General features: G+C 41.6%; 1 protein-coding gene across 2 annotated transcripts in view; it reads right to left on the bottom strand.

Annotated features, from left to right (window-relative positions):
* The window catches only part of Ankrd13c (ankyrin repeat domain 13C), a 71,299-nt gene extending 57,010 nt beyond the window's left edge, over positions 1 to 14,289 (bottom strand). For both annotated transcript variants that reach the window (XM_042675449.1, XM_042675454.1), the window contains exon 1: positions 13,793 to 14,289. In XM_042675449.1, the coding sequence (XP_042531383.1) occupies positions 13,793 to 14,201 (409 nt within the window). In that variant the 5' untranslated portion in view covers positions 14,202 to 14,289. The remainder of the gene's footprint in view (positions 1 to 13,792) is intronic.
* Positions 14,290 to 15,913: the final 1,624 nt, after the last annotated feature.

Here is a 15,913-nt window from a genome sequence, read left to right as displayed (position 1 = left end):
TGCCTGAGGCCCTGGGTTCAATTCCTCAGAACCACATAAGCAAAAAGAAAAAAGCTGGAATTGGCACTGTGGCTCAAGTGGTAGAGCGCTAGCCTTGAGCTGAAGAGCTGAGGGACAGCGCCCAGGCCCAGAGTTCAGGCCCCACGACCAAAAAAAAAAAAAAAAGTAGGAACATTCTAGAAAAGATAGTTTCCTCAAGAGTAGCTAGGACTACAGGCTTGAGCCACCTTGAGCCTTGTTAATTCCTCTATTTTAAATGTGTTTTACAATAAACTTTATTTTAAATCTTTTATTTTTTTTTTTATTTTATCATGCTGGGGAAGGAACTCAAGTAATTGGGCATCCTAAACAAGCTGCCTACTACTGAGCTACATCCTCAGCCCCAAAAGCATTTTCCTTGTAAGTGAAAAACAATTTTCATTGTTTCTGTTAGTGACAAATTCTTTCCTTTGTAAATGTTCATTTGACTTCTACCTTAAAGAAGACTGTACTAAGTATATAATTCTTCTTAGTATTTCCTTCAACATTCTATATGATAGAATAGGTTCCTTTTCTTGTTGAGTAGTCAAAAGGTTTTTATTACACCATTGCTTTGAAAGTAATGACTTTTTTTATTTCCTGGCTACTTTTCAGATTTAGTTCTTAATTTTCAGCCAAATAGACCATTCTTTATTCAGATTAGATTGGCCATCTTGAATTTGAATCAAAACCTTTCAGGAATTTTGGGAAATTCACAACAATTCTTTTTAAATATTTAGTCTCTGTTTCTTCTTTCCTGGAGTTCAAGCAATACGGAACTTCTCTTCCCCTCTCCACTGCTTCTTTTTCTTCTCAAAAATTCCATTCCCTTTCCATCTTCTATTATACAATCGATACTTTCTTTAGATCTATATCATGGATCATGAATTCTGTCTTCTGTGTCAACTAAACTGCTAACCCCTTTAGTTATTGCATTTATCCATTGGAGAACTTAAATTTATCTTTTATACTTATCAGTTCTTTACTACAATATTCTATTTGTCTTTTATTCCTCAAGAGCATTGTAAATATTTTTATTTACTGTCTAAATAAGCCCTGATAGATCTATTTCTCTTTAGTTTCCCCCTGTTCTCATACAAGTTAGCATTTCCTCATAATGCTAGTCATCTTTAATTATATGTTGGATGCATTATTTAATTAATTACATAAAAAACAAAGCCTAAGAAACAACTCCCCAAGAGATTTTTGATTGTGCAAGCCCAAGGTCTTTAACTCCCGGCCTGGGTGCTGTCCCTGAGTTTTTTTGTTCCAGGCTAGTTGAGCTTTATCACTTGAGACAATCACTTGCTCCAATTCTGGATTTTTTTCTAGTTAATGGTGATAAGTCTCACAGATTATTCCAGTTGGGCTGGCTTGGAGCCTCCAGAATAGCCAAGATTACAAGTGTGAGCCACCAGCACTTGGATAATTTTCATTATTTCTGATATGTGGGTGAGGGCACTAACCAAAATGACTACTGATAACCTATTCTAGGGTTTGTTTGTATTCCTAGGCCTCAGAAATGACACAAAACTGTACTCAGTAGAGCTTATTACCTTCAGATAGATCATACTATTCCTATGGTTTAGCTCTTCAAATTTGTAATACAAAGAGCACTGTGTTTGAGATATCCTGAGTGACAACCCCTGACTCTATCTTCTGTCCTCAGCAAGGCTGTCAAAAGTGCTCTCAGCTTCTTAACCACTGAAACAAAAGTCACTGAAGCAAAATAACCTTAAAAAACTAGGCTCACAATATTTAGTATATGTATGAGTCAAGCAGAAAAGGTCAGATAAGGTGATGTTAGGAAAATGAACCCTAAGATATGTATTTAAATGTTTTTTTTCTTTCATGCATTTGTTTCTAACGCATTTATAAGATTATTTCTTAGTTGCTTTGTATGTCCCTCCCCCACAGTATAACCCCTGCTTTCACTGTATTTGATGTCGGCATAATTTGTGGAGGGGAAGGGAAAAAACAAGTCGTTTAAATAAGGATACAGGGCTGGGAAGGTGGCTCAGGGCTTGCTGATCAAGACTTTAAAAGAGGGCTGGGAAGGTGGCTCAGTGGTAGAGCGCTTGCCTTGCATGCCTGAGGCCCTGGGTTCAATTCCTCAGCACCACATAAGAAAAAAGCCGGAAGTGGCGCTGTGGCTCAAGTGGTAGAGCGCTAGCCTTGAGCTGAAGAGCTGAGGGACAGTGCCCAGGCCCAGAGTTCAGACCTCACAACCGGACCCCCCCCCCCCCCAAAAAAAAGAGTTTTAAATAAGGATACAGGTGGACCCGTTGCAACAATGAGAAGTACAAGTACACACTGTCATGTCGAAAACGAATTTTACAACTTTGGGGGGGTGGGGAGGGCCAGGTGGGTGGGCAGGGGGAAGGCATGGGAAGGGGAATCAAGGGGGGAGGCTACAATGCTTGATAGGAAATGTACTCATTATCTCACCCATGTAATTGTAACCCCTCTGTACAGTATTTTCACAATAAAAAATAAATTAAAAAAAAAAAACTAGGCTCACAACTTACGCCATGTTGGTCCAATTTCTATTTAATCAGCTCTCCATTGCCATTCAAATACAATAATCTATTCTTACTTGTTCCTACTGAAGACTGGTCCTAATTAGCAAGTCCACCATTATAGGATGCAAAAATACCATTTTGATTTTATTTGTAATATTTTGCTTCCTATATTTAATACTCAATACATAAAGATAATGCATAAGAAAACATGACTACACTTTCTATTAAAACATAATTAGTTGATGTTAAAACCCAGTCTTTGCACACACATACAGGAACACAAAAGAATATAATCAGAAACATGTACCACAAAAGATGCTAAATACTATGTTGTGTGAAGTCAATATTTCAAACGATAAAGTCCTATCATAAACTTTATCATCATCACCTAGCTAAACTACTAAGGAATTACTCTATCAACCAAGTGTATCAGGAAATTACGTGCTCCAATGTTATTACGTGCTCCAGTTATTATTATCCCCTGAATTTCTATGTCTTGAACAAAAAGCTAAGCTAACATAATGGTTTTATTCCAAGTAAAATAAACCCATTATGAATTAAAATTTTTCAATTTCTATTACAAAAGGCAAAAAATAACAAATATTATATACTTTTAGTAAGAACCATTATGGAAAACAGTAAGGTTTCTCCAAAACTGAAAACAAAAACACCATATAATCCAGCAGCCTCACTATTTCTTACATATTCAAGGAAATAGAATCATTCTATTAAAGATATGCTTGTTTACCCAAGTTTATTGTAGCACAACAGTTAAGACAAAAGTCAGGTTGGATTATAATATAAATCTAGCCACAGAAAAACTCAATACCCAATCTAAACAAACTAAACCATAAAGGCTGGGTGCATGGCTTAATCTCCAGTACAATGCAACCTGGAAAGAAAAGAAGATTGAAATTCTGTTATTTGTAAGCAATGTAGATAGAATGGGAAGGCAAATACTGTGTTCTCACTCATTTGTGAAAGCTATAAAATCTAATTGCCCAGCACAGAAAAATTGATACTCCATGTTCTCACTCATTTGTGGAAGCCAAAGGAGATTTCATAGAAGTAGACAGCAGAATAGGTCACAATAGGAACACAGGAAGACCATGAAAAGGGGCTCAATTCAATTTACAACTAAATTTCACAAATGTTTTCTTAGTAGAGCCTCTTGCATGTGCTTCATTATGTCAACAAGAGCAAAAAGGCAGGTATCCAACATTGCTTCTTCCTATCAGTGAAAACTCAGCACTACCATAAAGGCAAGAAATAAATAGCTGAGAGCTAGTGGCTTATACCTATTACCCCAGCCATTCAGGAGACAGAGCCCACAAGCATCAAGTTTCAAGGCCAGAGGGAAAAGATTAAGGAGATCTAATCTCACCAAACAAACCAGGTGTGGTGATGCATTCCTGTAATCCCAGATACAGTCTGGTAGGAGGCAGGCCAGAGCAAAAATGCAAGACCCTATCAGAAAAATACTTAAAAATCAAAAGGGCTGGAAGCAAGGTTCAAATGACAGAGCACCTGTCTAACTCCTTCCCAGCTCTAACATCTCACTTCTAGTTAGACCCTCACTTATAATAGTTATACTAACCCTTGCCCATCAAATTCTCTGCTTATTAAGGCAGCTAGATTGCAGCTATTAAATATCAACAATGTAGCTGGGCACCAGTGGCTCACACCTGTAATCCTAGTTACTTAGGAGGCTAAGACCTACGCACCGTGGTTAGAAGCCAGGCAGGTGGACCAGGAAAGTCTGTGAGACTGTTATCTACAATTAACTAAATACCCCAGAGTTCAAGCCTCAGGACCAGCACAAAAGCTAACAAAACAAACCACACACACACACACACACACACACACACACACACACACACACACACACACACACACACACACACACACACACTTGATAATGTCACTCATCTACATAAACCCAACTAACTTCCCCTCACACTGCTCAGAGTAAAAGCAAATTCCTCAACAACTGCAATAGTATCAGACACTAAAAGCCTCAAATCTCCTAATTGCCACACTTCTTGTTCACTTTCTTCCACATACATTAGTCTTCAGTGACTTTTGTTTCAGTGGTTAAGAAGCTGAGAGCACTTTTGACAGCCTTGCTGAGGACAGAAGAGAGTCAGGGGTTGTCACTCAGGATATCTCAAACACAGTGCTCTTTGTATTACAATCTTGAAGAGCTAAACCATAGGAATAGTATGATCTATCTGAAGGTAATAAGCTCTGGAGTACAGCTTTGTGTCATTTCTGAGGCCTAGGAATACAAACAAACCCTAGAATAGGTTATCCAGAAGTCATTCTCTAGTTCAGGCCCTATGCAGTCACACTGGATTCTAGGAAAGAGAAAATTCAGTGAGTATCTAGTGTGGAAGGTAAAACTGTTATCACAAACAAGAAATGCATTCTTATCATCTTAAAGAGCCAAAACTCTCTAGACTACCTAGCGTTCCCAGTTCTGTTCTTTTCAAGATAGGATAACAACTCTACCCACAAAAAAACACTGTGATAAGGGTCAACCATGCCACATCAGTAAATTGGTACTCTTTTAATTATGTATACCTTCCTCAACCCCTGTACAATTCTTCCTATTTAACCTGAAGCCAATATCTGTACCCTGAAATGGTGGTGTCTTCCCATGGTTGCCATGTAATAAACCTCTGTTCTCTGACCTTCACTATCTCAATATTGGGGGCAGGTGACCAGACCTGTGACACCTGACTTTGGGCTGAGGTCTAAAAACCCAGTTTCAGTATGCGCACCCAAGAATCCAAATGTGTTGACTTAGAGCAGTAAGATAATCCTAGCTTGTCTAAATAGAACTAACCAGTGGCTTTGCTGAAGGGTACTTAACACCAAAGGCAAGAACAAGACATGGTATTACTGCTATGCAAACCTTGAGGGTTTAATATACTGCCCTTACAGTAGTTCTACTTATTTTAGAGGGTAACTTAATATCATTAGCCAGTTTGTAAAGAAGCAGGACCTCAAACTTGGATCTGATACCAAAGACAGAGATGGCATTCTAGCTTGGTGAATAATTTTCTGGATTTCAATAAGAAATAATAGGTATGAGCAGGTAAAATTCAATTAAACTGCACAGTAAACCCTCACAGTGAGAATACCATCTCTAGTCTTCAAATGGCTAGTCTTCAAATGACATTTCAATCTTGCTCTAAGACTGATTTCTCTCAGAAATAAATGATATAGAAACAGAAGCACATTGTTTGTTTACCTAGTCCATAGCCAATTCTCCAGGAACTCCACTCATTTTCTAACCTAGTACATCACTTAACAGTGTTCTCCCCATTAAAGTGGACGTTATTACTTAGGGGTGATGACTCACTCTCATAATACTAAAACTCTGAATCTGAGAGCAAGAGAATTAAAAATTCAAGACCAGTCTAGGGCTGGGAAGGTGGCTCAGTGGTAGAGCGCTTGCCTTGCATGCATGAGGCCCTGGGTTCGATTTCTCTGCACCACATAAGCAAAAAGAAAAAAGCAGGAAGTGGTACTGTGGCTCAAGTGGTAGAGCGCTAGCCTTGAGCTGAAGAGCTGCCCACGCCCAGAATTCAGGCCCCATGACCTGACCCAAAAAAAAAAAAAAAAAAAATTCAAGACCAGTCTAGAGCCAGCAACAAGCTCCCAGCAACAAGCTCCCATCTGTAATCCTAGCTATTCAGGAGACTAAGATCAGAGACTCACTGCATTTGAAGCCAGCCCAAGTAGGAAAGTTCATAAGACTCTTTTGTTCAATTAACCACCAAAAAGCTGAAGTAAAATTGGGGCTTAAGTGGCAAGAGAGCTAGCCTTAAGCAAAAAAGTTCAAGGTCAGTGCCCAGGCCCTAAGTTCAACGCTCAGTATAAGAACCAAAAAAAAAAAAAAAAAGACCAATCTGGACTATACAGCAAGTTGGAGGTCAATGTAGGGAACATAGTGAAACCTCGTTTCAAAACAAAAGGAAAAATGAAAAAAAAAAAAGGAATGACATTAACTGAGGACAGCCATACTATCTAGAACTCAATTTCCACTAAGTCCTCCAGAATTCTTATGCCTCATTGAGGAGGCCCAAATGCCTAGGACTTAATGTCACCCAATAAGTACCTATTTCTGCTGCCCTGCCCTTTTTTGCCAAAATTTAAGTTACTTTTTTTTGTTGGTCATGGGGCCTGAACTCGGCCTGGGCACTGTCCCTCAGCTCTTCAGCTCAAGGCTAGCACTCTACCATTTGAGCTACAGTGCCACTTACGGCTTTTTCTGCTTATATGGAACTGAGGAATTGAACCCAGGGCCTCATATGTGCAAGGCAAGCACACTACCACTGAGCCACCTTCCCAGCTCTCACAATTCTTTTTTAGGCATCAAGGCTTGAAGTTAGGGCCACTTGGTCTCACCTATTTCCTTGCTCACCTATTTTCTTGCTCACAACTAGCACTCTGCTTGTCTCAACCTTGCATTTTGCTGAATAATTGGAGCTAAGCCTCAAAGACTTTTCTGCCTATGCTACCCTTTGAGCCACAACCCTTCAGGCTTCACCCTGTAGAGGAGCTAATATTATGGGCATAAGGGACAGGTGTCTAGCTTTACTAATGTTCTTTTAAAGGTATTCCATCAATTCAGTACATTCCTGGTTAAAATTGTTCAGCAGTAGCTTAGGTCAGGCTCTTTTCTTCTTTTTCATGCAAGGTCATGCTTTCAAAGGCATCTTTTCTCAAAGAGACCTATTTCACATTACTCCTTTCTGTCAATCATCATGAAAGAGTTCAGTGACAAAAGCAATGTGCAGGGAAAAAAACTTCAAAGGATCATAAAGGACATATATAGAATAAACAAAAATAAACACACAACATGTTCATTCAACAAATTATCCTACTTCCTTAATTCTAAAATGTAGTTTTCTTCTTTTAGAAAATTAAAACTCCTGGAAGTGGCGCTGTAGCTCAAGTGGCAGAGCGCTCTCCTTGAGCTGAAGAGCTGAGGGACAGCGCGCCCAGGCCCAGAGTTCAAGCCCCACAACCGATAAAAAAAGACATTAAAACTCTTTAAATCCTTGTCTAAAGAAATTTGTCAGCTATCAAGCAAAGATGTACATGTTAGCCATTTCATCATCACGAGTTACTGTCATAAACATTCTCAACTTAAACTTTCTAATCATTATGTAAAATCGCTTTAAGATACTAAAACTGAACATTAATGAAAATTAACTGGGTACAGAGAAGGGGGCTTGTCACACAGTAGAAAATTTGCACATACACATAGAGTAAGTTTGAGCAATTCATATACCCATGCTTTCATCTCTCTGGCACCTAACATCCAAGGAAAGCTACTTAACTGTTTAAAGATCTATATCACAAAGGGAAAAAACAAAATTACAAGTTTAATAAACAGGAAGTACCATCAAAACCAAATCATTTATATGTGTCACATTCTCAATTCTAAAGAAAAAAAAAATTTATAAGGGTGAATAAATGCAACCATACTATTTAGTATATACTATGTAACTTGTAGGCAAGGACAGGAGGGATAAATTGAAGGAAAGCAAAGGAAGGGGTGACACTGTCCAAAAAGAATGTACTCATTATCTGATTTATGATATGGTAATCCCTCTGCACAACACCTTAACAATAACAATGAAGTATATTTAATTACTAATTTTTTTAATGACCTATCCTAAGCAAAATACCAGTGGCTCATCCTCCTACCTCCTCAGGATGCTGAGATCTGAGAATCAGGGTGAGACTCTAATCTCTAGCTGACCACCAAAATGACTGAAGTAGAAGTGTGTGAAGTGGTAGAGCACTAGCCTTGAGCACAAAAGCTCAAGCACAGTGCCCAGATCCTAAATACAAGCCCACATACCAGCACAACTGGAGGCTCACGCCTGTAATCTTAACTACTCAGGAGGCTGAGAACTGAGATCGTGGTTCAAAGTCAACCTGGGCAGGAAAGTCCATGAGTCTCATCTCCAATTAACCACCAGAAAAATGGAAATGGCACTATGGCTCAAGTGGCAGAGCATTAGCCTTGAGCTAAAGAGCTGAGTTGAGGGACAGAGTTCAAGGCCTATACTATGAAAAAATGTGTTTAACTACAGATATAAACTTTATTTTGTTTTGCTTGTATGAGTCCTTAGGCTGAAACTTGGAGCCTGGGTACTGCTCCTGACATTCCTCAAGGCTAACTATAGCCACAGCTCCACTTCTGGCTTTTTTTGGTGGTTAATTGGAGTTTCAAGGACTTTCCTGCCTGATTCACCAAAAGATGTTTATCAAATTAAGATGACAGAAAACTAAAAAGGATAATAATTAGTAAATCAGTCACCAAATCAGAACTGGGCAAGCTCTCATAAAAGAACTAAAACTAACAAAATAAAATGTAATGAATGTAAAATTTAAGGAATAAAAATTCAATTGAAGCCCTGTATTAAGGTTTATAAATAAATAAATAAGCAAGCAAGCAAGCCAGCCATGTATGTATGAGATAGCAGAGGCCTGTAATCCCTATACTTGAAAAGTTAAGGTACACAAGTTAAGGTGTGAAAGGTATGAACATCTCTATCTAGTTCAAGTCCAGCCTATGCTACACAGGAAGATCCTGTCTATAAAAAGCATCAAATAAATAGTAACAGGGATAGATCACTTGAGAAAAAGTGTTGTTTTTTTTTTTAAATACTGCAACATTGCCTGGCTTCAGTGGTACACACCTATAATCCTATGTAACTAGGAGGTTAAGAATTGAGGATCCCAGTTCAAGATTATTCTGAGCAGGCAAGTCAGTGGTACTCTTAATTTCCAAATAACCAGCAAAAAGCCACAAGTGGCACTGTGGCTTAAGTGGCACTGTGGCTTAAGTGGTTGAGTTGTTGAACAAAAAAGCTCAGGCCCTAAATTCAAGCCCCAGTATCAGCAACGACAACAACAACAACAAAAAAAAAACATAATCTTGAACTGTATAACCACATGTTATTTTAAAAGAAAGTTATAAGTCTCTACATATAAAGTTGCCTTTGCTAATGGCATTACTAAAGCACTCACACTAAGGTTAATTCTGGGAACACCTTGGAAGAACAAAGTAAAGTTCCACTAAAAAAAAAATGACTACAATTTTCATTTATTTAACTTAATAATAGTATTTACTATATTTCAGAGCCATTTTAAACACTTTATAAGGTGTATCTATTTTATGAATATTAGATACAGAAGTTTTATGTGTTTAACCTAAAGGGAAACCACAGCTTTTGTCAAACATCTAAAGGGTTATCTTGGGAATGTAGTAGCCCATTTATCTCTGCCATTAAAGAGGAGCAAAAAAGTTCTACAGAAAATGAGAGCTTTACAATGACAATCTTTCTACTACTGTAAAAATATTAGAAACTTAGTAACTGACAATTGAAAATGACAGAATTACAATCCTTTATTTTATTATATGAAAAAAATACATATTAAAGAATGTTGCTGGGCTGGGAAGGTGGCTCAGTGGTAGAGCACTTGCCTTGCATGCATGAGACCTTGGGTTCGATTCCTCAGCACCACATACGCAAAAAGAAAAAAGTCGGAAGTGGCACTGTGGCTCAAGTGGTAGAGTGCTAGCCTTGAGTGAAGAGCTGAGGGACAGCGCCCAGGCCCAGAGTTCAGGCCCCACGACCGGACCCAAAAAAAAAAAAAAAAAAAAGAATGTTGCTATAAACCATAACATAGTAAAATGACTTCCTTAGCCAGGCACCAGTACCTTGTGCGATAATTGTTAACTACTCAGGAGAGTTTCAAGACAGGCCAGGCAGACAATTCAGTAGTAGTCTTACCTCCAATTAAGCAGCAAAATGCTACAACTGGTGGCATGGACCAAGTGGCAGAGCAGTGTGAGGTCCTGAGTACAAGCTCCATTACCAGCATTTACAATAAATAAATAAAAAGAATTTTGTTTCCTTACAATATGGTTGGCCTCAATCAATAAAAGTATTTACAAAGTGGAGGATTATAGGCTTAGAAGTCCAATCAATTTAGTTCTACTTCTATCTTTCCAACTTATACTAAGTATGTAACTTGAAAAGTATTGCTTCTTTAGGTTTTATTTTCCTCACTTTTAAAATGAGGCTAAAACTACCTGCTTTGCAGGGTTGTTGTTACAAGTAAATGTGACAAAAGTAAACTTTTAGCAGATTGCTGACATACTCAATAAACTTATCTACAATAGATATAATTATCATCATTATAACTGCATCATCATATTGTGGAAGGAAACTATGTGATATGTGGTATCATTAAATGGTTCTGCTAATCACCTGTATGCATATATAATTTTGCACTTATCACTTTATAGGTATCCAAATATAATACATAATTTGTTTTTATCTGCTCAATTTAGAAGATATCTTTTATAATTTGAAAGGAAATATACCTTTAATATCTAAATGTAGGAGTCCATTCAATAAAATATCAGGAGCAAAATAATTCAATGGAATGTAATGAAGAAATTAAGAAATAATGGGGGTAGAGGTATATAAAGAGCTGGGCTCATGCCTGTAATCCTGGAAGCTACTGAGGAGGCTGAGACTTGAGGATTGTGCAGTTTGAAGCCAGACACAGCAGGAAAGTCCATGAGACTTACCTCCAATACACTACTCAGAAAAAGCCAGATGTGGCACTGTGACTCAAGTGGTAGAGAGCTATCCTTAAGCACAAAGAGGGGACAGCACCCAAGTGCTGAGGTCCAGCCCCAGAATTTGCAAAAAAAAAAAAGTAAAAAAAGCAACTTGTTCTTCTGGGATATGAGAATTACATGGGGGAAAAGAGGCACTTTTTACAACTATGTGAACCACTGCTTACAGTCACAATAAATAATATTAGCTAGGTGTTGGTGGCACACATCTGTAACCAAATTACTCAGGAGACTGAGATCTGAGAATCACAGTTCAAAGCCTGCCTAAGCAAGAAAATCTATGAGATTCTTATCTCCAATTAAACATCAAAAAAGCCACAAATAGAGTAGTGGCTGGAGCAAAAAAAGGTCAATGACAGTACCCAGGCCCTGAGTTAAAACTCCAGAACTGGCAAAAAGAAAAAGGAATTTTAGTGGGCTAAGAAGTTTCAAGTTATACAGGGTTTTACATAACAGAATTTGAACCTAAATGTATTCCTAAATGTTGGTCTAAAAACACAGAGTCCAACAATCTAGCAACTCAGTAAATTCAGAACTGTGATATTCATCCATCTCATCTTTTAAAAAAACTTCTAGTTTATTTTCAGATGTTTCAAGATAATATTACTTTTAAAGGCAATTACCGTAAGATAAAACATACAGCTACTATTCAAACCAAATTGAAAAACTTCTTTTATCAACCAGTTCCCAAAAGTTAGACTATAATTCTCATCATCAAGAAACATTATGCTTGTAACAAACATAATTAAATAAGTTAAATATAGGAAGAAAAAACCCAGGGCAGCTTTAAGGTACTTTTAGAGGGATTTATATGATAAGGGATGGTATTATTAATTATAATTTAAATTCAAAAAACAAATGCTATTATTACAGAACTATAAAATCAATAGAAAATGTGTGTGTGTGTGTGTGTGTGTGTGTGTGTGCGCGCGCGCGCACGCGCGCGCGGTCTGGTCCTAGGCTTGAACTCAGGGGCTGGGCGCTGTTTCTTAGTTTTTTCACTCAAGGATAGTCACTTGACAAACAGATTCACTACCAGCTTCTCTATGTATGGTTAACCCTAGATGAGTCTCAGGGACTATCAAGCCCAGGCTGGTTTAGAACTTGGATCTTCATATCTCAGCCTCCAGCTGAGCTAATTCCAGGTGTGAGCTACCAGCACTACCTTTTACTTTTTCTTTTTTGCCAGTTCTGGGGCTTGAACTCTGGGCCTGGGCACTGTCCCTGGGCTCCTTTTATTCAAGGCCAGTACTTTACCACTTGAGCCACAGCGCCACTTCTGGCTTTTTCTGTGATTAATTGGAGGTAAGAGTCCCATGGACTTTCCTGCCCTGGCTTGCTTCAAATCCCATCCTCAAATCTCATCCTCCTGAATAGCTAGCATTACAGGCGTGAGCTACCAGCACCTGGCTTTTACTTTTTTAATTTTTGTCCTAATTCTAGATAAGCCTTGCCCGCAACAGAACTAAAGGAGCTTATTCAGCAGGCAATTATTTCATCACTATGTTCTATGATTTTTAATCATCCCACAAAAATGTATATTCAATTTTCATACTCACTTAAAAGCAGAGCCATCAACAAAATTTTCTAACTACTCAATTTAAAATCGCCTATTTCCAACATCAGCATATTTACATTAGTTTTCATCATCAATTTTAGTATTGTGCAAGGCCCTGAGCTCAATCTCCAGCACCAAGAAAAAAATTCATTTTAAAATTCACTGCAGTGTAAGTCAAATCCATCACATTACTCAGTATAACTAAAGAAACAAAAACCCCAATGAAAATAACCAACACTATAGTTTCTCAAATAGGCTAGGAAAAATTATGGAAAAAAATCACAATACTATTTTTAGTAAGTCATCAAACAAAACCACTCTATTAGCATCTGTATAAATACAACAGGCAATGAATAAACAAAATAGCTACTGAGATGTCACTTTGTTATAGGCATCCAATACCAACAAATTTCTATGGTGTAGTTTTCAGAACTCTTTAAGTTTCCTAACCCGCAGGGCTGGCGGGTGGGGTACACAGCAACCTGGTAGCAGATAAAAATCACAACCAATTACAGTCTAGGTAGGAATCTGTCCCTGGGTAATGTTAAGGTGGGTAACGTATATGTTTAAAATTCACTATTTCAATAGGGAACGAAGAAAAAAAAATGTAGTTCATAAACAAAAGGAGGCCGGATTACAAGTTAACCTAAAATTCCTGACAGTTAACAATCAGTACATTGTAGGCCTGTCTCAAAGATGGGGAAGAGAAAAAAAAGAAAAGAAAAGAAAAAACCTTTTCCCAGAGCACTCTGAAGTGGGCAAGGGGAAACCATCCCTTTTGCACCCACAAGAACCATCCTCCAGACCACTGGCATGCTACTACAGAACCGGTTACGATTTACGGGCACTCGTCCCAGATGATGGGCAAAGGCGAGGGAGGGATGAAGGGTCTGCGGGAGGGGAGGCTGCGGTCCCGGAGGCCTGGAGGTAACTAAACCTACACCCTAGGCTCGGGGGGCGGGGGTTGGGGGGGGGAGGAGGAAGGCAAGGTGGAGAGGGGCCGGCACTCCTCACCGTGATTATCCTTCTGCCCGATATTGTGCGTGCGGATGAGGGAGGAGAGTCTCCTCACGTCCCCCTTGAAGACGCACTCGTGCACCGGGTAGTGTGCGGGGCAGTGGCCTTCCTCGGCGACCGCAGCCTCGGGATTGGGGCCGGCCGCGGGAGCCGGGGTGGTCACGGAGTTGTGCAGCGGCGCGGCGGGCGCGCCGGGGGCGGGGGCCGCCTTCAGCTGCAGCCGGTGGTGGTGGTTACTGAAGATCTTGTGGCAGGCTCGGCCGCCCTTGCCCATCCTGCCTCCGGCGGTGAAGGTGCCGCCGAGGGCGGCCGCCGCTTCCTCATCGCCGGGCTCCAGCAGGTCGCCCTCCTCCTCCTTGCTGGGCTTGTGGTCCCTCCGCAGGGAGCGGATCTTCTCCCCGGTCATCGCCGCCGCCGGCGGAGCCGTGCGGGGAGGCCCGAGGCTCACCGCGGGCGGCGGGCCGAGCCGGGGCGGCGGCGGCGCGAGGCGCTTAGAGCGGCGGCCGGGAGCCTGGGGCGCAGCAGGAACTCCCGGAGCGCCCCGGGGCCCCGGACGCCCGCATCTCCCGGAGGAAGAGGCGGCGACTCCCGCCTAGGCGCCGAGGAGCGGGCGCGCGCTCGCGGGGGGCGGGGGAGGGAGGGGATGGAGACGGGGCCGGAGGGAAGGAGGGAGGAGTCGGAGTGCCGAGGCCCGAGACGCCGAGAGTCTAGTCACCGCCGCCGCAGTCGCCGCCACCACGGCCTCACGGGGAAAAACAGGGCACAGCCATCTTCCTTTGCTCCTCTCGCGAGAGCTCCCCTGGGAGTTTGAAGGGAGGAAACATCGCGATAAGTGAGCCGTTCGTTCCTTCCCCCCTCCCCCCCCCCCCCCGTCTCCTCCTCCCGTCTCCCCCTCCCCTCCGCTCCCTCCCACGCACCCATCCTATTCCCAGGTCGCTTCGCGCCCGGCGCGTCCCCGGCCGACCGCCGACGTCTGGCTTTGCCGAAAGCGTCGGGCCGCGCCGGCCGTGGGCGGCCTGCAGCCGCAGCCTGCTGTCAGGGGACATTCGGCGCTGTTATCCACGGCCATAGAAGCCTCGGAGGCTCCCGCGGAGGCGTGCAGAATGACGTCGCTGCGCGCAGGATGTGATGTCACTGAGATGGCACGGGACACTCGTGCCCGACGCCTTTACCTAAGCACCTGCACTGCGCGCCTGGCGCTGAGCTGCCTGGAGGGACAGGGGGCCACGCCGGGCCGCTGAGAGCCCGGCAGAGGGGGGAAGACGAGTCCCCGGAGCTCGGCTGGCGCTGGGAGCTGGGGGCACGCAAAGGAGGGCAGGGGAAATGCTTATAATGTTGGAGGAATCTCAGCGGGTGACTTGGGAAAACGACGCGCTGGCACTGCAGCGAACTCGGAGGAGGGAGGTCCCTCCAATACTGGTTAGATACGCGCTTGGGGAACGGGTCAGGGTGAACGTATCTGATGGATGCTCAGATGGCATCCAACAACCATAAGGCTTTGATAAGGTGACCAAAGCTGCCCAGCGCTGAATGAAGAGGCTGTGCAGGAGAGTTATAAAAACACTTTTTATCACCCGTTTCCTGTTTTCTCTGACTGCTGCTTCTCTCCACATTATTCTTTCCTAAACTTGACGATCTCGCTCCACCCCGCCTACTGGAAAATAAATAAAGGAAGCAGCGCTGGAGATCTAAGTCAGTAGATGCAGGGAGAGCTTTTGCCTAGGAAAAAAAGCTACCTGTCTGGGTGCTGGTAATCACATCTGTAGCTATTCATGTGGCCGAGATCTGGAAGGATAGTGGTTCAAAACTAGTCCAGGCAGAAAAGTCACTGAGACTCTAATGAGCCAGCAAAAAATCGGGCTGGGGGTGTGAGTCAAGTGGTAGAGGGCCAGCCATGATTGAGAGTTCAAGGTACTGAACCCTGGAACAACCAAAAACCTAGTGAGAGCCTAGGTTTAGACCCGCGTTTTGCAAAAACCTCTGTGTCACTATAACAGCCTACTTTTTCTAATGAATTTATTTTATTTTTTTCCGTTTTTTCGTGTTTGAGAGGATGATGGTGGTTCCATCTATGTTCAAACATTCAGTTGTATATCAAAGAACCTTTGTAAGACTAAA

The sequence above is a fragment of the Dipodomys spectabilis genome, unplaced genomic scaffold, assembly GCF_019054845.1.
Source record: "Dipodomys spectabilis isolate Male_0828 unplaced genomic scaffold, ASM1905484v1 ptg000002l, whole genome shotgun sequence".
NCBI classification, from domain to species: domain Eukaryota; kingdom Metazoa; phylum Chordata; class Mammalia; order Rodentia; family Heteromyidae; genus Dipodomys; species Dipodomys spectabilis.
This window is presented reverse-complemented; position numbering and strand designations above follow the sequence as displayed.